This window comes from Ovis aries, chromosome 20, assembly GCF_016772045.2.
Source record: "Ovis aries strain OAR_USU_Benz2616 breed Rambouillet chromosome 20, ARS-UI_Ramb_v3.0, whole genome shotgun sequence".
NCBI lineage: Eukaryota > Metazoa > Chordata > Mammalia > Artiodactyla > Bovidae > Ovis > Ovis aries.
Window position 1 is genome coordinate 24,354,884 of NC_056073.1, and position 22,104 is coordinate 24,376,987.

General features: G+C 47.9%; 1 protein-coding gene across 2 annotated transcripts; it reads right to left on the reverse strand.

Annotated features, from left to right (window-relative positions):
• Window positions 1-5,760: 5,760 nt before the first annotated feature.
• Window positions 5,761-21,869, reverse strand: MCM3 (minichromosome maintenance complex component 3). 2 transcript variants are annotated; one of them, XM_004018889.5, is made up of 17 exons: window positions 21,694-21,869; window positions 20,538-20,650; window positions 19,977-20,185; window positions 19,111-19,241; window positions 16,802-17,040; window positions 16,007-16,115; window positions 15,158-15,311; window positions 14,676-14,807; window positions 13,863-14,071; window positions 11,792-11,966; window positions 11,338-11,464; window positions 10,289-10,439; window positions 9,556-9,696; window positions 8,568-8,671; window positions 8,070-8,155; window positions 7,616-7,685; window positions 5,761-6,516 (listed from the first exon to the last, which is right to left on the reverse strand). In XM_004018889.5, the coding sequence occupies exons 1-17, from the start codon at window positions 21,769-21,771 to the stop codon at window positions 6,318-6,320; spliced, it is 2,427 nt and encodes an 808-aa protein (XP_004018938.3). In that variant the 5' UTR covers window positions 21,772-21,869; the 3' UTR covers window positions 5,761-6,317. The 2 variants fall into 2 exon arrangements, with proteins under 2 accessions (XP_004018938.3, XP_011956233.1); XM_012100843.4 differs by lacking the exon at window positions 20,538-20,650 and having other exon boundaries at window positions 21,694-21,746.
• Window positions 21,870-22,104: the final 235 nt, after the last annotated feature.

Here is a 22,104-nt window from a genome sequence, read left to right on the forward strand (position 1 = left end):
CAGGACCCAAGGTACTGAATCCAAGAGGGTAAAGGACAAAGTTTTTCCTCTCCTTCATTATTTTCAACTTCTAGTAGACCAGTAACTTATGAAAAGTCTTAATTAGGACTTCCCTGGTGATAAGAATCCACCTGCTAATGCAGGGGACAGAACATAGGTTCGATCCCTGGTCCAGGAAGATTCCAGGTGCTACAGAGCAACTAAGCCCCTGCTTCACAACTAATGAACCCACACACCACAGCTACTGAAGCCTGAGCCCTAGTCCGTGCTCTGCAACAAGAGAAGACCACGCATGGCAAGGAAGAGTAGACCCTGCTCACCACAACTAGAGAAAGCCCACACAAAGCAATGAAGACCCAGCACAGCCAAAAATAATTAAATTTCAAAAAATCTTAAAGAGGGATACTTTGGCGGAAAAAACAGCTTACAGGCACACAACATTGGTTTCAAGTATTTAGAAAATTTCTTGAAAGGGAGAGGGATCAGACAGTCACTAGACCATACTAAAGCTTGATAAACATCTGTAGTGACATTCCAGAGAGGAATGTTGCACCGGGAGCTCTGTTTGAACTGAACCATCTCCATGTTCTCTTCCAATTTTGGAATCTGTCTCAGTCTTGGGAGTAGAGGTGTGTGAGTGCACACATTTTTGTGAGTGTGTGCATATCTGTGGGGGGTGAGGAGTAAGGTATCTTCAGTTTTTTCCTTTTTCTGAAAAGCAATTTGAATCATTCTAAGTGCCATCACTTCATGTTTTCCATGAAAATACAGATTAAGAAGAGAAAAAAATGGAGTGGGGGAGGACCAGAGAGAAAGCCACTGAAACCAGCACATTTCGGAGAAATGTGTCACTTTCACTCCTGTGTGGACTGACTCAGAATGACAAACGAATCTCAGGTTATCCTAGTGTTCCTAGAAATGCTGTAGAACCACAAGATGAAATGGGTTTCCCATGAGAGACAGTTCTTCATCTTTGCTGAGGCGAGGGGATGAAGAATGCTTGAAGAAGAGGGTGGAGGAGAACGAAATCAAGAGAGAAGAGGGGAGGGAGGGAGGAAGGACAGTGGAAGGGGCGAAACAGAGAGGAAGTGCTTCCAGTGGGCAGAGCTCCTCCCAGATCTGCTCCATTGTACTCGTCCAGCAGGAGATCAGAGGAAGGTGGTGGGGACATGGAGAGAAAATGAGGACTCTTGAGAAGGTTCTTGGCCACACAGACCTGAGCACTTACCTAAACTGGAGAGGAAGCTGCCTGTAAATTGCACATGACCATGTGTATTACGCAGGTTTTATGCCAACCAAGAAACCAGAGGGGACCTCATTGCCAGATTTCCTATCCTGTGATCCTGTCACACCCACAGGTGTCCTGAGCACCCCTTCACCTAGCACCCAGGTTAGATTATACCTTGGCTTTCTGCCTCTATTGTGACTTTCAGGAGTAATCTGACTCAACCCTCTGACTAACAAGGGTGTTGGATGGTTTTCCTACAGATGGACCCAGCAAGTGAGCCTTGCCTGGATCCAGGCTTCCCACTAGTCTCCACCTACAAATGAAGGGATCTCTCTCTCCAGCTCTTCCAGGGCTGTTTTCCTCTTTAACAAAATGCTACGGGGAGGAGGAAAATGATTATAATATTAGTAGCCTTACATTGTAGATAAAGCCATACAGCTCACAAAGTTCTTTTCAAATATACCACTGTATTTGAAGCCCACAACAAACCCATAAATCTCTCCACTTCACAGGTTAAGACTGCAAGGAAGCAGTCATGTTTGACTCTTTGCAACCCCATGGATTGTAGACCACTAGGCTCCTCTGTCCATGGAATTCTCCAGGGAAGAATACTGGTGTGGGTAGCCATTCCCTTCTCCAGTCAAAAGTCACAGTTTTTAAATAGCAGAGCAGAAATTCAAACCCAAGGCTCATGATTCTGAGTCAAGAGAAGGAAAAATAACTTCCTCCAGTTGCAGGCTGGAGAACATGCAAAACCCGGCTCCCAGGGCCTGGTGGAGAGTGAGGGGTTGTCAGAGGATCAGACTTGCAGGATGAGCAGAATCTTCTAAGCCATGTCTGCCCTGAAGTCAGGACATCTGAGACACTCTGCCTGCTCTCTGAAGAAGATGGGAAATGAAGCCAGTCTTTCATCTTTTTTTAATTTTAAATACTTTTTAGCCTTTGCACGTAATCTTACACACATTTATTGGAATACCAAGATAAATGAACATGCAATCAGATGGTTTCAGTGACAGCTCTTAAGATGTCTCACTCTACCAACTTATCACCTCTGGTTCTCAAAGATGGTAAAGTGGTAGACAGTTGTCTTTTCTGCATTTGTTATGTGTAATGATAGGAATAACTTACCAATTACTAACTCTAAATTGCTAGTGTTACTGAAGGTATGATATGAAAAGAATTTAGAATCTTAATTCTCTCCCTTGAGGGAAAACCGAAGAGAATGAGGTAGGAGTTCATTCTAGTAAGTAAAGAACCAGGCAGAAACCAGCATTCATCACCGAGGCAGCAGACCAGAAAAAAAAAAAAGAAAAAGAAAAAGAATTTATTAAAACCAATAAAAGTGAAGTTAAACAAAAATTAATTTTATTCTAATTTTTTTTTCTAGGAATTAAATACAATTCCCTGAGATAGTGGGAAACATCCTGGAGTTCTAGTCACAAAATTGAGAAGCACAAATATCACTAACCTTAAAAAATGTGTTTAACAGGATGGTAGACTCATTCTGACCTGCCTCCAAGTGGTACCAGTGCTAATGTGTCTTCTGGGTAGAACTGACCCCAGTGTCTCATGCATTACTGGAAGGGACCTCAGAGATCATCACCTACTTCAACCACCTCCTCTTCCAGATCAAGAAACCAAGCACTTCCCTGTAAGGAAGTGGCTCAGCCAGCCTGGCACATGAACTCAGCCACTTACTGCCGGAAAGGAACTCAAGCTCAGGGTCCCTGCTGCCCAGTGTGGGGCAGGGTGTATGTGTCTCACTTCCTCTGCCAGCTTTAGGCTCTTGGGGGAAATTACCTGACCATCCAGAACCAGGGCACGATGCCCCATCTTTCAACTCCCCTCCCGTTGAGTGGAAGTGGTGGCATTTGGCTCCTGGGGAGAGAAGGGGGATGCTCGGGGAGGGAAGGACTTAGTCGGTATGAGGATGGAGTAGCTGGGGAGCTGACCTACAGGTTACCCCAGCACCTGCCTGATTCCACCGACTACAGCCTCTGGGGAAACCTCACCCCAGAAAAAGTCTGAAGTCATTAGGACAATGGGTGGGCTGAAAACTCAGGGAAAATGAGAAGGGTACAACCTATGGATTCTTGGTTTCAGAGAGTCTTTCCCCTCCTTTCCTTCCTCATCCATGTTGTTCTGATGATCCCACCTTGCAGGGCTCTTGTGAGGCCCGAGGTGACACTGTCCACCTTAAGCAGGCTTTGTCTCTGAGAGACAGCCAAGAGCCCATTGTCATACACCAAGGCAGGGGTCCTCCCTGTGAGATGGACCTGGGTCAGAGCTATATGGACTTGAGGACAGGAACCATCAAGGAAAGCTTGGAAGGACCTCCCTGGGGGCCCAGTGGTTAAGACTTCATCTTCCAATGTAGGGGGTGCGGGTTTGATACCGGGTCAGGGAGCTAGGATCCCACATGCCTCCTGGCCAGAAAACTAAAACATAAAAATGGAAGCAATACTGTAACAAATTCAAAAAAGATTTTTTAAGTGGTCCACATGAAAACAAACAAAAAAAATTTTTTTTAAAGAAAGGAAAAGCCTGGAAAGGCAGGAAAGAGGACAGAGCTCTGGGACTCCACATGGCGAAATCGTTTTCAACGATTTCAATCCAAGGATAGAGAGTCTTTTTCACACATCAAAATGACTCACTTTGTTTTAGTGAAATTTGGAATTTGCGGTGATAAGGGCAGAACCATGGAATATTTCCCCGCCGGCTAGCAACTAACAGCTGCCCTCAGTCACCTCACAAAGGTGAGGTGCACCCTGCAAAGGCAGAAGTTAGCCCCATTTTACAGATGAATTAGCAGCTCAATACTTGAAGTTACTTGGTAAGTGGCAGAGGACTGAATTCCATCCACATTGACCAACTGTCTGCTTTGACAACTCTCCTCTCACACTGACATGTTGTTTATCTAGGAGGGTTCAGGAATAAGATAACATAAAATCTTTCAAGATGTAACTGATTTCTCAAAGACCCCCGAAGTATTTGACCTCTTTTAGACGGCACACATAAATGGAAACAAACTTCTCTTTTGGAAAGAAGTGTTTTTTCCCCTGGTAAATTTGGGCCACCTCTGCCATCTCTGTGGCCATAGCAATGCCCTCAGAGGACACTGACTCACAGACCAGATCCCCTCTGCCCAGCAGCCTCATTCAGGTCCTTGTAGCTGGAAGAGGGGGGTCTCTGGGCAAGAAGAATTGTTCCTTTAAATACTCAGCAATGCTCTTCTGTTGCTACAAGTTGGGAAACAACACACACACATTTTTAGAAACTCAACGCAGAGATTCACTGAGTACCTGAGTCAGGTTATTTTAATACAGGTAACATCTATTTTGACAGCTGATACTCTTCTACCTTCCGTTCTTATGGCTAAATGTGGTATTACAGCTGTTGCCGAATCACCTCATTCACATAATTACTCTCCCACCCCGTGCATGCCTGTTTCATCAGGTGTGAAGGAGAGAGGACAAAAGTCCACTGACAAAGCATTTGGCCTTCTAAGAAATGCTCCCCTGAGACCTTAGCTCTTCTCCCTACAGCGCCACATCAGAAGCTCCCACCTCGTCCTGACTCTCCTGGCCCCTCAGTTCCTTCAGCTCTCATTTGCATATATCTTGTAGTTTTCACCTCTTCACTGACACATTAGACATGTGTGTATATCCCCAACCTGGAGTCCTCCAGAGCATCAGGTCTTCTATTTTCACCCGGCACAATACGAGACTTGCTGCCGGTCCTCCTCTGCTATCACTGCTCACTCCCTGGACTATACTCTCTGGGGCTCTGCAAACAGAATTTGATACTTCACATCTGTGAAAAAAACATGAAGATAAAACTGAACTCTTCACTACTGCTTCACGGCCTCAGGGTGACAGGGCCCCTCAGCAACAGGGGGAAGGAAGCAACTCCCAGATCTCACAGCTGGGAACCCACACCACCTCTTCTCGGGGCAGCCTCCAATCCATGCAACCTAGGCCCCCCATCGAGCCACAATTTTTTTTTTTTAATTTAAATAACCTCAAAAGTTCCTCAGAAGCTACCAAAACTATACAGAGGATAGAAGTCTTGCCCTGGACCCTTCACTGACTTCTGTGCAAACAGACCCCAAGGGCTGGACACCAGGAGTTAGGTTTCACAAGAATCCTGTAAGGAGATCTCTTAATGGGCAAGAATTCACCAGTTTTGAGGGTCTGACATACTGGGTATTATTTTTGCATGAAGGGGCTTTGATTCCTGTTCAGAAAAGCCATGCAAAGGGTCAATTCTCCTGGACATTCACACACTGGCCTTCTGTGGCTGCTAAGCTGTTCTGAGTTGGCAATGTTTGGTTTGCAGTTTTAACAGATAAATGCTGATGTCCTTGGGGAAGAAATCAGCCCTGAGAAGGCCTAATCCCCAGAGAGCACGGCAGCCTGCTGCCACCTATTGGTGACGCGGTGCAAACGCAGTCAGCCCATCGCACAGGGTGGAACATTGGAGGAAAATACAATGAAATGTGTCCAAAAAAATCACAGTATTAAGGCCACGTGCAGAGTATAAAGAATGAGTGTTTATTTAATGTCTTGGATGTTTGGGTCAAAACTCCATATGAGTCTTAACTGGTGCTACCGCAAAGCAAGCTTTCCAGGCCTGAGGACTTGCCTCAGAGTCCTTCTCCATCAGCACAGAACCACCAGAGTCTGTTCTAGACCTAAGTGCTCAGGAGTGGAAGCCAACACTGAAAGGATGACAGAAACCAGCTGTGGCCCCCTAACATACTCAGAAGTTGTGCCGTCTACAGTGAAGAATGGTGCGGCTTGTTTGGGGCGGGCAGTGGGGGTGGGGAGGGACCCTTGTGGTTAAGTCTTGTGCAGTGAAGACGCATCACATTGGCCCCGTCCTCCTTCTCTTGACCCCACGGCAGTTTTCCTGACCCGTCCTCAGGCTTCCACCAAGTCCTGACTCTGCGTGTCACCTGTCCTCCATTTCAGTTCAATTCAACACTGACATTCAGGGAATGAAAGCGAAGGCTGGGCTGGGGGGAGGGCAAAGAGGAAACTGGAAGGAACTTTCTTGGCTGGACCCCACAGTCCAAAGATGAGAGTCCTCAGATGAGGAAGACGATGCCCTCGGAGACCATGACCTGGTTGTCGTCCTGCATCCTGCTCAGCGCAGCCTGGATCTCCGCAGCAGAGAAGGGCTCTTCGTTGTCTCGGTTGACGGATTCCGTGAGGCGATTCATGCCAACCGATTGTGCATGAGCTTCCCGGAACACCTCTAAGAGGGCTGCCTTGAAGGCCTTTAACCTGCCCAGGACGGGAGAGAGAGGGTGATGGGAGAGGAAGCCGCCAAGACGACGTCAGAGCCCATGAGCCTCGGTGTCCCCTATAGACTGCCCCTGATGGCCACTCTGCACCCAAGCTTCCCCCCTCAAAGCTAAGCGGTTGTGTTACAGAGCTTCCTGCTCATAGAGAAATAACAGCATTTTAAAACCCAAAGGCCACTGAGGATGAGGGAAACTGGCGTCTGCACACTGTCGGTAGAAACACAAACTGGGATGACATCTCTGGGACGCAAGTTAGCCACATGTGCTATAATTCTGAGGTGCATCTCCTCCGACTCTGGGAATCCATTCCTAGAAACTGACCCCACAGCTCCATCCTCACCGAAGCAATGACATGTGTTAAGATTGTGTTTTACTGTAAACAGCAGTCTTAGGGAAGTCAGCCATCCCTCATTAGAAAACGCAAGAACATACACACTCATACTATGGAAACCCCGCAGTCATTGAAGTGAGACCTCCAAGATTCAGAGAGTGCTTTCAGATACAGTTCATTCGCTGTCCTGGGGGCTGGAGTGACACTTGATCTTAATGTTTCCTCCTAAATACTTTATGATGCGTTTCAACTTTTTTCAGTGAACACTGTGTATGTTAAGGTATTAAAACAAAAAAGCAAACCTTAGCCATGGAGCTCCTCTGGTATCCAGTAAATAAAAGGTTTTCAGATAAAACTGTTTCTGAACCTCTACTGGTAAAAACTGATTATCTCAAAACAAATGACAACCATCCAGAGAGAAGAAAAAATACACATATTTAACCTACTGAGAAGACTCCAAGGTTTCAGTGAGACACAAATTCTATCCTTGCTCTAAGACTCCTCTTCCTAATGGCACAAGGATACCAGGTTTTAAATTCTCACAGAGAATTAACAGCAAATGGTAAAACCTAAACAACCGGAGATTCTAAGAATGTATGAGTTCTTTACACAATTTTCATAATTTTTTTCAAGCTTGAAATTGTCATCAGAACAGAAAATATTCTAGAAACCCTTGGGCCTCTAGTTTGGAGCTCTGCTGGTAACAGCTTGTTTCCTACCTCCAGGGAAGAGGTCCTTCCCTGCTCACCTGGATTCACTCAGCTCCACCTTCTGGGACTCCTTGGTCTCCTGTGAGTCTGTCGCCTTTGGAGTGTGCACTTGAGGGGAAAAGGTTACAGAGAGCAGAGGACAAGGTGAAGCCATGTCCACGACCCGAGGCCCCTCTCCACTTCCTGAGCCTGCAACCCTGGGGCTCACGTGGGGCCAGCCAAAGCAGCTTCAAGAAAGGCTCCGGTCAGGCAGGAGCTCCCGAGCCCACGGGATCTGGCACGCTCGCACCAGGCTTGGCAAAGAGCATGGTGCACCAACGAGGCAGACGAGGGGGCAAAGCTTATTTCCAAAGTTCTGAGTTTCCTCGATTCTTGGACACAGGGTCCCAAGCAGGGAGCCGAGTGGGAACCCACAAGCAAATGCGTAACACAGAGCATTAAAAAGCCAGGAGACCTAGACCACCTTGTTACCAGTGGAGGCTGCTCACTCACCCTGAGGCATTTCCTCCTCTGTGTTGGTGAAGTCATAGGGGTCATAGGAGTCCCCTTCCTTGGCATCCGAGGGACTGGTCCTCCTCCTAAAACACCAATAGTCCAAATGGAATGCTGGGCCCGGCCTGTACAAACCGCTGCCTTTTCTCAAAGAGACCAAAGGTCCACGGTCTAGAGCACAACCAGACCCTGCTTCCCAAGGCTCTCTGCCTGTCGCCCACCCTCAGAAATTCAGTCTCAGGCCTGAAACGAGAATCCGGAGGAAAGACTTCTGACATGTGAACCCAGCAGTCTCCCAGAGCTTCTCTAGCAGCAAAGAAGCCCAAATCCTCACACAGAGGACAAAGGAGGCTGTAATCCTCTCTGTCCAAGTCACCTCCACCCTCCAACCCGCTGCAGCACTGGTCTGGGCGACCCTTCCTGCAGCCTTGCCCCCTCACCCACACCCTCCCCAGTCCCAACCAGTCTTTCATCTCCTTCCTTTGCGCCCCATCGAACCTCTTCGTCTTCTGCTCCTGGTCCTCCTGGCTCTTCTCCACTTCATCTTCCGCATCCGATTCATCCTCACTTGGCTTCTTACGTTTCTTCTCCTTCTCGAGAACCTAGGACCAAGCCACGTGTGGGTGGGTGGGAGGGTCATGGATGCTGGAGACTGAATGAAGAACAGTCCCACCTGCCCGACCACCAGCAGCAGCAGAGAGCCCCCCTGGGTCTGATGCCCTGGCCTCACTCATCCCCGAGCCCAGGACCGGGGGCAGGGGGTCGGCTGTGACCCATCTTTAAAACTGCTGGGAGCCATGTGCCACACCCTTCTCAGAGTGTGCCCTCCAGGAGTGTCCACTGAATACTGAAGTGAATGAGAAAAAGTCTATCCCATAATGCTTAAGTGGAAAAACAAACCATTTCTTTGTAGATTAGGTATTTAAATTTAAGACAACTCCCACGTGAACAAAGAGATTGTCAAGAAAACCATCAGACCCACAGTTGAACCCCCAAGGGCTACAATCCATCCAACTGGTGGGTGGGGAGGACAAGGTGGAGAAGGGAGTCAAGGCCTCCAGGCCCACTGTGTCACAAGACAGACACACACTGTGTCACAGCAGCAGACATGCGGGAACTTCCAGGAGGAGCGGAAGGTGTGAAGGACACCTGAAGAAGCTGCCAAGAGGAAGGCTGAGACTCTGGAAACACTTGCTTCTTCAAGAGGCAAAAGAAGGAGCAGACAGAGGAGCAGTCAGCTGAGGTGCCACTCATCAATGAAACCAGAATCTTTGAGACCTCCAGGGGCTCTGACTTCAGTATTTTAAAGCCTTCCAGCTGGTTCTGACATGCACCAGGGCTGAGAATCACTGGAGAGGGAGGGCACTGGAAAGGCTGCTGTTCTCTGCCAATGTTCCAGATGCCAGGGTCAGCCATGCGTGGCTGGGAGGCCGGAGCACAGATGACCCACTCAGAGGAGCTGCGGGCACTACATCTGGACACTCACCTTCTTGAAGTAGGCGTACTGGACGAGCTCCACAGCCTCCTCTGCGTCCTGCAGGTCCACGGTCTTGCTCATGCGGGCCTTGGCGTGGGCCGTGGCCAAGCGAATCAGGGTTTCCAGGGTCCGGGCTGTCACTGGGGACGTCTGTGGGGAGAGAACAGGTGAGACCATCCTCCAGAAACCCTGCAGCGTGCCCGTCAAACCCACCTGCCCTGGGAGGGAAGTCCAAGCCACCTAGCCAGAGAAACTACATAAAATTCCCAAAGAAAAGTAACTGGGGAAACATGACAGAGGGTTGAGGGAGGGGGGACAAGCTGAACAGGGAAGAATTCAACCAGGTGTCTCCCGGCCAGAGACCAGGCCTGCCACACGCCAGGACCCCGCTGTTATGTTCAGTGTCAGCCATTAATAACCTGGAGCAGCTTTAGCGATGAGGAAAAGGGGACTCGAAGAGCTTCAATACTTTGTCCAGAGTCACACCCACATGTGGGGGAGGGGGGCGGTTATGAGAGGGGTCACCTGAGGACACTGTTTCTAAAGCTGGGTGAACCCACTGAGGCCCAGATGACGGGCAATGGTACAATAGGAAGCCTTTCAGGCCAGAGAGGAAAAGGGAAGGAACCACGACACTGAAATGATTCCAGCGCTCCTGGCGAGCAGGCACTCCGTCCCCAGCCTCATCCTGAGGGGCTCCGGGCCCCACTCTCCGCGTTACGGTCCCCCCAGGCGGGCTCACCCTGGCGGTGTCCGAGCTCATGCTGTCCTGACTGCGCAGGCGTGAGTACTCCTCCGCGATGTAGGCAGCCGACTCCTGCGTCAGCACCGGCTTGATGATTTTCGCCACGTGGATGTACTTCCGCATGAACGCCGCACTCACCATCTTCTCCCTGGAACCACCCCCCCACACACACGCGGTGAATGTCACTCTCCTGCCCTAGCCCAGGCACCTGCCTGGGGTCGTGGCCTTGCCCCTCCTTGGGGAAGTCAGAGTCATGTGACAGGGCAGACATGGCCTGGAACCCAGGGTCACAAACCCCTTTTATACAGGACGTGTACAAAACTCTCTCACGGGTTTTTATTCAATTCTATAGTATTACTTAGGCATTACTTGTGATGAAGGTAGTTTAGGTGTTATCTGTCCTACTCTAACAGTGGGAGAAGTATGGCTCAGAGAATTTTATGTGGACTCAAATTTCATTTTCTGACTCCAAATTCTACATTCTTAAACCAGTATGTTTCAAGATTACAGTGTTTCCTACTGCACCACAGACAAATATAGAGGAATGCCATGGCTACGCACTCCAATATTCTTGCCTGGAGAATTTTATGGACAGAGGAGCCTGGTGGGCTATAGACCACAGGGTCACAAAGAGTCGGACACAACTGAAGCGACCGAGCACAGCACACCTGCAGGCTCTGAGCACTTGAGCACAAGTCTCCTTTATCCAAACCTACCTGCAGACTTTCCTGTGTTTGTGATCTACCATCCCCTCAACATGCGCTCAAAGGGCCGTGTGATTTGTGCAACACTTCACATCATGAGTAACAAGACACACCCACCACAGGTTAGGCGGGTCGTCAAAGCCTTCCATTTTAGGAAAAGACCAGAACCTAAGCTTGATCACCCACAAACACTCACAAGGCGAGTGACCATGTAAAATTCTGCAAATCCAGAAAAGAAAACAGTTCCCATGATGATGACTCCAAGCATGATCTTGGCCTGGGCAGCTCTAACATGACACAGATGTCAGGTTCCCTCCAGGAGGTGGTGTGGAGAATGCTTACTTCTTCTTCTTGACGCCATGCAGAAGGTTGTCATGCTTCTCGTAGATCTGGGTGTCCTGCTGGTCGTCAGGGGTGAAGTTGGGATCGTCCGTGGCCAGGATATCCACAGCACTGCCTAGAGGCATAGCTGAAAAGCCCAAGTTGGGAGAATGGAAAGTAAGAAAGAGCTGAACCCAGAGAAAAATCGCTTCTTCTGAAGACAGGTGAGACTCGGGAAGGACCCAGAAGGAAGCAGACACATGGGCCCCACAAATAAAGAGGCCATTTGGTCCATAGGAGATGCTCAGAGGTGCTCCCAGACCCCAAAATGGACAAGAGACACACCGTAGGAACCAGGGAGGTGAGAGCACCTTCCACATCATCCCAGATGCCGCCACGCCCACCGCCCCAGGCTAAGCCTGGGCCGTGGCCTGTGTCTGGGCTCCCCCCCAGTAGTCCGTCTCCCCCGCCTCACCGTCACCATCTTGCTCTCCGGGTGCCCTGTAGCGGTGCATTCGGAGGACGTGGTCCGAGATCTCCCGGTCCTGCTCGGGATCCATCTGGTCCAGCATGATGAAGAGGAGGTCGAATCGGGAGAGCAGCGAGTCCTGCAGCCCAATGTTCTCCATGGGGGTCTTGTACTGATCGTACTGTAGGGGGAATACCAAAGAAAACGAGCGGGGAGACAATGTCAATCACAAGAAAGAACAAGAAGGCCAGATCAGCCATGGGAGTGAGAACAGAAGACCAGACCCTCGAATACAAACCGAACAAGCAGCGAAGAAGTAGAGCATCTCAAAGCTTCTAAGAAACAGAACTCATCTCCTCTGCGTGCAGCCCTTCCCTCATCTACACTCTGTGACCAGAGCCCCAACCTCCCAGCTCCAGTGCCTCTAAAAGGCCGAGTGTAGGTTTCAGAGCCAGCCTCCTCCTTCTCAAGCTTTACTCTGCTCTCACTCCCAGGCAGATCAGCTCTGGAAAATGAGTCTCTCTCTCTACCTGTGATGAAGACATGATGAGCTGGCTAAGCCAGAAACACCTGAAACCTTGGGCCTCCTTACTCAGAAGGTACTGGATAAAGTCTCAACAAAAATGGGTGATAATCTATAAGCCACAGTATCTTAAGGACCCAGGGAGGTTTCCTGGGATTCAAGAATGCCCATACTCTTATCCTTCAACTCCAGGCCTACCAGCCGATGGCTCCCCACAGTCAGAGGCCTGACAACCTCTCAGGTAACATTAATGACCCTGAATGCGTTCACATTTTAGGACCTGCCATTTTCTCCCTACATTTGCCAAATAAATCATTCAGAATGACATATCACATGTTACCATTAATCTAAAAATCATACGCTTCTCAGCCCACACTAACCCATTAGAACCAACCTACGGAGCCTTCCTAAACCATAGCCCCCAGGAACCCCAATCCAGAGATCTGGATTCAGAGACTCTGGGCTGGGGACTGAGTACCTGTATATTTAAATATGCCACCAGAACAGGTGTTTCCATGCACTGTGGGATCATAAACTGTCAGCGCACAGCACGGGCTCTGGCTTCAAACCCTCTCTGTCATTTTCTGGTTTGTGACTCAACCAAGTTACTTAACCTTTTGTGCTTTTATTTTCTCATCTGTAAAATGAAGATAATACCTCCCCTCCCTCACACAGTTAGTGAATGAAAAGAGATAATAAATGTAAAGAGTCTGTAAATATTAGTATAACAACGGTATAGTCTTTAAAGGGGTAAGTTGGCAATCTCTACCATAAACATGCATGTAACTGTTAATCTAGTAATCCCATTGCCAAGTATTCATCCCTAAATGTTTAACACAATGCACATTAAGGGGTATTCACTGCAGCTTCAGTCGTAAGAGCAGGCAGGAAAAAGGGAAAACACCGAATGTCTAGCAGGTGGAGACTCGCTAAACATCTATATCATACGTCCATACAATGGAATAGTAGACAGCTGCTTAAAAAAAAAAAAATCAACCCCCCAAACTAAGCAAACCCCAAGCTCCATAAATATAAAAGATTACACCTAAGCACATCATAGTCATACCAAGAAACAAAGACAAATAGATTAATTCTTAACAAGGAGATAATGTATTTACTGGCACGAGCTTAAAAAAGTTTTGGTTTTCTGAAGCACTCAAAGCTGTCAGTGGTTTTCTCTTGGGAAACAAACAGGAGAGAGAAGGCGGGCTATTAATTTCCTTATTATATCTCTCTGCTCTGTTCATAAACCCTTCCACCACCTGCGTACAGTACTCTCATTTCAATGTCAATGTCAGTTACCTGGGTTGTGATGCTGCAGGTCACTTTGGTTTTCTTCCTTGTAATTTTAAAAATGTGTTTTAAATAACTTTCCAGGGGATTCTGATGTGGATGAATGGGCGAGGAACCACTGTCCTAAACCAAGGGCAGTAGCAAGATGATGAACTTACTGTAGTCTATGGTCTGGGTCACCTGGAGTAAACTCCACAGCCCAGTTACTCGGCAAAACCAGATGAAGGTGAGGACAGCAGGTGAGTGCCCGACTCTACTCACCCTGCCGTAGACGGGGTTGGCAGCTGCCAAAACACTGCAGCGGGCGTTGAGGCGGGCGTGGATACCGGCCTTGGCGATGGTGACTCGGCCCTGCTCCATCACCTCGTGAATGGCCGTGCGGTCCATGTCAGACATCTTGTCAAATTCATCGATGCAAACCACGCCCCGGTCAGCCAGCACCATGGCCCCGGCCTCCAGACGGCGCTCACCTGGGAGGTGGGGAGGGAAACACACACACTGCCATCCAGGTTGTGGGAGACAGGGGGAGATGCCAACCTACTTCCTAAGCATCCTGCACCATCACTTGAGAGGGGGACTGCAGTGAAGACGTGTCAGCTTCTAAGACTCGGAGCAGACCCTGGGGTCGTCTAAGCTCCGATCTGGACAGTATTACTTGTCCCACTTTGATACCTAAGCAGCCAGCCTCCAACGGCCTTCCTTCACAGATTTCCTCTTTGAGCCTCATCTTCTTCAAGCCATTTCCCAACTAGATCTCTGTTCTCTTTTCACTGGCCTTCAAAACCTTTCCTCTAATGTATACAGTAGTAACAATCTTCATTTTTATCTCTTCAAATGTCAGCTTTCTCCTTCAGAACTCTGACAGCCTTCCAGGAGACATTCTTGTCACTAGAGGGCCCCCCAAACCATTTACATCGTTCACTCACTGTTGCCAGATACTCAGTCCCCTCCAGGCAGGCCTACTCTAACCTCTCAGGTGTATCTTCCCAACAACCAGCCAGGGCCCGGAGCAAGCTCAAAGCATCTATGCTCATCTCACCGCCGGACCTCTGCCAAGGACCCTTCCACGCTTACCTGTTTCCTGGTCTGTGGTGACAGCGGCTGTGAGACCCACACCGGAGGAGCCCCGGCCGGTGGTGGGGATGGCCCGCGGTGCCGTGCACAGTACATACCGCAGCAGCTGGGACTTGGCAACCGACGGGTCTCCTGTAATGGGACGGGGCAGTGGTGACTCTCGGAACCCCCCACCCCTCCAGCGCCCCCAGCCAGTGCTGCTTTTCTAGCGCAGATCTTGACACAACAGAAATATATAGTAACAGGTTATTCGTGTTATTTTTTTCAATTTTTCCTTTACCATTCCTGGAAAAATAGACATTAAAAATTCAGAGAACCCAGAGATAATAAAGACATAACTTTAAAAATTCATTTCAGACTTCTGCCCTTTAAAGGAACTGAGACACAGCTAGGTACAGACACACACATTAACAGATGCCAGATGCCCGCAACCACACTCCACAGGGGAAGACCAGGCGGCTACACAAGTCCCCACACCATACCTATGAGAAGGATATTGATGTCCCCACGGATGTGGCTGCCGTTCTCGAGGTCTCGCTCCACCCCACCCAACAGCAGGCAGAGGATCGCCTTCTTGACATAGTCGTGCCCATGGATACTGGGCGCCAGCGACCGGGCCAGCTGGTCAAAGATATCCTAGAGGAGGGACAACCACAGCGTGAACAGCCTGAGGAAACGCCCTGGGGTTGGATGAACCGGCTTCATACTTCAGGCCACAGAAGATGCTTGAAGAAATATTCTGTTTCTAATTATAAAAGCTTCTTCTCCAAGACTTCCACACTGATTGCAGCATTATCAAGACAGACACAGAGAAAGCCTGGATTCCAACTCCTGCTTGGAGCTTTAATTTTTAAGGAAAACAAAAAAAGTGTTTCCAGGCCCAAAACATTTTGGGTTTAATAAGAATGTGTACTGCGCTTCAGCAGTAACCTTTGCCACACATGTACATATTCTGTTCAGTTCTAAATATGGGCATCCTGTCTTTAAAGATAGAAATTTTTTAAAGAAAAACAAGGGAACTAAAACAAAAATAACATATTTCACATTTAAATAGTAATCAATGTATCACTGATACATCCCATATAGACTTTGTACACTAATATTCTAACTCCTATTCTAATATTTATATTAGGTTCACTTAATATATGGAGCACAACAGAAATATTAAAGAAAAATACCCTTTTGCTTACTGACTCAAAACTAGAAGCTGCCACCAAATACTTCAGAGAAAAAGCCTTGACCTTCCTCCTGATCCAGGACAAAGATGGCCATGCCTAAATAAGACCCTAACAAATCTATCCCCACCCTCAGATCCCCAGAGGACGCCACACCTTGGAACGGGTTTTACTGAACTTCTTGATCTTGGCTATGTCCTCAGCGGAGAAGGAAGGCTGAACGTCCTTGCTCATCTGTTTCACGTTACAGGCAATCAGGACAGTCCTAGGACAGAGAGGAAAGCATGAGGCTATTTTCAATTGCTAATACCAAGACCTTCTTAGGCTCCTAACCTAGAATGGCAAATCAAGAAAGAAAGGAAGTAAAGGGGAGGGAGAGGTGGGAGGAAAGAGGGGGTAAGGAAGAAAAAAAGAAAAGAAGAGCTGTTCTGAATTCAATCACTGATTCTCTTCAGCTACACTAGTGGTAAAGAACCCGCCTGCTAATGCAGGAGACATAAGAGACGTGGGTTCAATCCCTGCATTGGGAAGATCCCCCGGAGAAGGAAATGGCAACCCACTCCAGTATTCTTGCCTGAAGAATCCCATGGACAGACGAGCCTGGTGGGCTACAGTCCAAAGGGTCGCAGAGTTGGACATGACTGAAACGACTTGGGATGCATGGCATAAATATGCTCATGGCGCCTCACCTTGTGAACCTAGCCCCTGATGACCTACAGAAATGAGTGTACTGGAAGGAGGTGGAAATATGCAAGAAACCCCAAGGCAAGCCAGGAGGCTGTTAACCATGAGACCAGTAATTTCAGCTCTTAGCAAAAGACAGTTCATCTTGCAGGCAGGCAGTGTGCTGTCCATCTAATGTAACTCTCAGGACGATGGCAAATGGGAAAGACTGCTACCAGAATGCACCCTGCCAGCTGCATTCCAGGCACCTCAGGACGGACCATGTACCTGAAGGTGCCTGAGGTGTAGCCTCCCTTCTTTCCAGGAAGGCAGCGGTAGGTCCCCACCACCTGCACCCGGTCACCAGGCTTCACTCTGTCCACCAAGTCATCATCCAGGATGACGTCCACAGAACGGGGAAGCTGGCCGGCGGGGGCCTTCTCCGGCATTTCCTGGATGGTGATGATCTGGTGGTCCTTGTAGACAGAAAGGCCGTATTCTGTCTCAAGGGGATTGTTTTCCTCATCCTGGAAAAGGCACATGGAATAGTGGTCACCTCAGCCCTATCTTAGAAACGCCACACACCCATTTTTTATTAGCAACAAATGTAATTCAGATACCCTCACAAGATTAGTATCTAGGAACGTAAAGCCCCAAGTACCTTCTCCAGTTCTTCACAATCCTGTCCTAGTAACAAACCATCAAATGGAAGGGATGATCTACATACAGCCAGAAGGGACCACAGTTATATTAACCCGTACATTTAAGATTGTCACTTCCTCTGTGCTAGGACTCGTTATTTCCACTCCTAGATTAATACCCAACACAAATGTTCACCCAAAGCCACATATTACAATGTTCATAGCAGCACTACTCGTTATAGCGCCCAACTAGGAAAAATCCAAATGCCATCAGCAGGATGGTTAAATAAGTGTGTTACATCCATACACGTGAACACGACATAGCAGTGAATGTATGGAGTGCACCTATACACGTGGATGAATCTCAAAAACATACACGGAACAAAAAAAGCCTGACAACAACAGATGTTAAACATAAAAACAGAGAAAACTACTTGCAACTGCGGTAGATGTCAGGATCTCAAGGGCAGAGTGGCCTCAAGGGGGACTTCTGAAGGCTATTAAGACGCTGCTTCCTGGTCTGGATGGTTGATTTTACGGTATATTCATCTTGTGAAATTTCCCTGAGCTGTACACTCAGTGTAAGCTTTTCTGTTCATTTTGTGTGGTACACGCTGTGCTCAGTCATGCCCGACTCTTTCTGACCCCCTGGACTGTGGACCACCAGGCTCCTCTGTCCACGGGATTTTCCAGGCAAGGATACTGGAGTGGGTTGCCATTACCTTCTCCAGGGTTCTGTATATTAAACTTGAATAAAAAACCTTTTAAAGTTTTACTTCCTTGCCATTTACATTTTCTAAAAACACAACAGCTATCATATAACAGAGTGCCTACTATGTGCAAGGCACTGTGGTCTAACTTCACAAAATTATCTCATGGGATCATCACCACAACTCAGTTCCCAAAGCAGACGTTTTTCACATTTTACAAGTAAGGAAACTGAAGCTGAGAGAGGTTAAAGAAGTTCCCCCACGGTGATCACCAAAGACCATGCTCTTAAGAATCATGCTGGATGGTCCCCAGAACACCTTGTCTGGTGTATTTCAGGTCCTGAGCTAAGAAGTTTGGCCACAGAGTCAGCCAGATCAGAGTCTCATCTTGACTATTTTTTTTCCCAATTCTAACATAAAATGAATTTGACTGGAAAGGGAAACGGCTACTGGGAAGCAATTTGCTACTGTTACAGTTATCCGTACATTCTTTGTTTAACTGAAAAACTAGAAATGGAGGTAAAGAATTTAAGACAAGAGTACTGACTGGATGATTAGCACTGGCTTTTACCTTTTTGTTCTAACAGCAGGAAAATAATTTCCTTATATCCCCCTCCTTCACCTGTATCAATTTTGTTTTCTACTGTTAATTACATTGTATATTTATAGTTCTTTGCTTACTGTTGTGCATATACTGGCAATAAAAACATTACTTGAAAAAATCTGATGGCAGGGACAGAATGAGTTCAGACATCAAATAATCAATATTAATCATCTTCTTTTGTCTCATTAAGTAAGAAGGCCTTACACCATCCTCAAGTCAAATCAATCTGAACACCAAGACTAAAATCATGGTCTACGCCAACCTTCTCTCAAACCCAGAATAAAATATTCTCAAAGATTTCAGAGTAACGTGACTGCATTAAGTATTTTTCCATATTACTCTAAGTAGATTATGAAATCATGATACTTTAACTTTGCTAAAAGATAAATGTACATTAGGTGACCTTTTTCCTTCCTTCAACTCTTCTCTAATTTTCCAAATTTCCTAAGAGAATATTTTCCTTAAAAGAAAAATTGTGGCCTTTCATATTAAACTATGGCTAGCAATCTTCCTTCAAATTAATCCTTACTTTTCACCCTATTTACATCTAGAGGAAGACTTTAGATATTACCTAATTACTTGCATTAAAAAACAACTTTGAACCCAACCTCTGAAGAGGTCCGACTAATTCATTCCCCTCACCTTGGTGGGATAGACAGAGCTGGAAGGAAAGGCCACCAGGTTGGTGAGATCAGAGTAACGTCGCTCTATGGTCTTCTTGGTAGCAGGACAATAGTGGACACTGCGGACGACTTTGGGACGAACTAGAGAGCCTAGGAATAGAAAGTCACCCAACTAAACAGCAAGAAGGGGATCTGACCCAGGCAAGTCCATGATGACTCCAAATTACGTTCTTCCAACTAGTGGGGCTATCCCAATACTAACTGTTAATTCATTTTTATATTTACACACAGAATAACACCATATCCAGGTAAAACCTTAAAGTACCGCTGATCCCGACCAAGCAGCAGGAGGAATTCAGGGTCAGAATGAGGAGACTCACTGCCAAGAGCCAAGACTCCTCCATTCTCGGCAGATTCACCATTCCGCTGGCACAGGCGGTCACTCAAAGCTCCCCTAGTTATTGTGCAAAACTTGCGTTTCTTCAAGTTTCACCTGGTAATTTCAGCGCTCCACCTTTTTCAAGCCATAAGCTCCCCAAGCTCGGAGAAGGCAATGGCGCCCCACTCCAGTACTCTTGCCTGGAAAATCCCATGGACGGAGGAGCCTGGTAGGCTGCAGTCCATGAGGTCGCTAAGAGTGATTCACTTTTCACTTTCATGCATTGGAGAAGGAAATGGCAATCCACTCCAGTGTTCTTGCCTGGAGAATCCCAGGGACGGGGGAGCCTGGTAGGCTGCCGTCTATGGGGTCGCACAGAGTCGGACACGACTGAAGCGACTTAGCAGCAGCAGCAAGCTCCCCAACCTACTCCACCTCTCCTGCCTTCCATACCCCCAAGTCTACCCCACCTCCATTCCGTGGGTCTCCAACTGTAGCCCACTTACATTTAGTAACAATGCCCTCCACACAGACGACACAGCTCAGGAAGCAGGAGGTAAGGGTCCGAGGAGAGACATGCTTGGAGCCGAAGCTGCCCTCCAAGCCTATGTAGAACTCCTCGTACTGCTTGGCATACGTAGCATCGATGGAGGCCACGAAATCCTTCAAGGCCCGCTGGAAGGCAACCAGCTCCTCAAAGGCATTGCTCAGAAGGCTGCAAAGAATCATCAGGCAGAGACCACAGATTTCAAAAAACTTGACCCACAAAACAGAAGTGGACATTCTTACTTGATCAAAGCTTAGGAGTGAAAAATCTTCTACTTTCTCCTGCCATTCTACAAGGCCCAGTAAAGTACATCAGAGCTGCGGGCCAGTTATAACTCAGTGATGGGGAAATGATACTCAGCGAAGAAGTAAAAAACACAGAAGCAGGGGAGGGTGATGTACTAAGGGCTTCCTGGTCAAATATAGTTCATCCAGGTCCTCCCCTGGGAAGCTTGCTCCAACCTAGGGAAGAGAAGGAGCCATTCTCACTCAGAACTAGGGATGCGCTCTTGGAAACTCACCGGTTAGCCCTCTTCTCGTTCTTCCTACGCAGGTCATTCACGTTGACAATCAACCGGTACTGGTTGTCACTAATCAGCTCCCGAACTTTGCTCTGATAAATTCCCTGGTCTTCCTGCAAAATAACCACCGCATGCTACAGCAGCTCACAAGTTCAAAAACTGGATGTTTTTAAAGAGAGGCAGCTCTCACAGCAAGATAAATATATCAATCTCTGTGGCAGACCTGAGCCCCCATTTCACCCACATTTTCACTCATTAGCTTCCGATTCCAAATGCACCCTAAAAAGCCAGTGTATAAATTATAACGACTTCTTCATTATTCCTATTATCACCAACAGCTCTTCTGTGCCCACGCATCACTTCTTAACTTTTAACTGGGAATTAAAATGAGCTTCTAAGAAGTCTAAAAAGACAAGTAAAAACCTTGTCAAAATGTAAATTAAAGGGACTTTTAATATATCAAAGTAACTTTCCGTTGCAGAATCTTGTATTTAATTAAAATATTTTATTTCCCTATCATCTGCATAACAGAAAAGGAGTTCTCATATAAGGGACCTAAGAGTTGGGAGCCTTAGTTACATTTACAAACACAGCACTATCAATCCAAGATGCTTTACCAATATTCCATGGCTGTCAATCCAAAATTGCCTATAAAATCCCCTTTATTTGCGTACCAACCCTCTTTCTCCGCTTCCCATCAGGTATGGAAAAAGAATGCGGCAAAATTAGAACGTCCTTTTCTCCGGGTAGGAAGTCAGTCACTAAAGCCTGAAGGCCTATAACGCGGCGGGTCACTATCGTTTTCCCGCGGTCCTTCCCCCACTCTCCCCCCAGATTAAGAGAGTAGGGAACGATCTCCAAAAGGTCAACGTGGGCTTTACACTTGGTTTGCACTTGGAGAAAACCTGTTGACTTTCGCGAGACCTAGCCACCATTTGTACTCGAGAGAAAAATTACAGAATCGCTCTTAACCACTGACTCCGCCGCCAGGAAAGCTACCAGATCGAGGCGGAAGGTCCCAAGCAGCAGCCCCTCCGCCGCAGCCTGGAGTCCGGCGGTCTCCCTTGGCCCCTAGTGTCTCCGCGGCCTTTCTCGGCTCCTGCGCGGCCCCTGGGCCTCCGAGCACCCTAATTTCGTGACTCGGCGCCTCTCTCACCTCATCGTCCAGGAAGTCCAGGTAGTCTCTCTGCGCCTCTCGCAGCTCCACATCGTCCAGCACCACCGTCCCCGCCATGCTCGCGGACCGGGAATTTCTGCGCAGAGGGCGATTGGCTGGCAAGCCCCGGCGCGAAAACTTCCCAACTTTTCCCGCCAAGAAAAGTAACCTCAAGCAAGGGGGCGGGGTAGCGTGGAGCGTATGTACATTCCGATTGGCTGGTTTTCTTACGCTACAACAGCGAGCATCCAATCGAGAGCTGCTTCTTTTCCGGGTTTTCCGCGCCGCGTCTCGCGGTGGCGGGAAATGTTCCATCCGGCGCCCTCCCCTCTCCGCCTTTACTGACAGGAAAGCGGACCAATTGGACGAGAGGATGCTCGCGAAACCTGGTCATTGGAGAGCCCGCGAGAC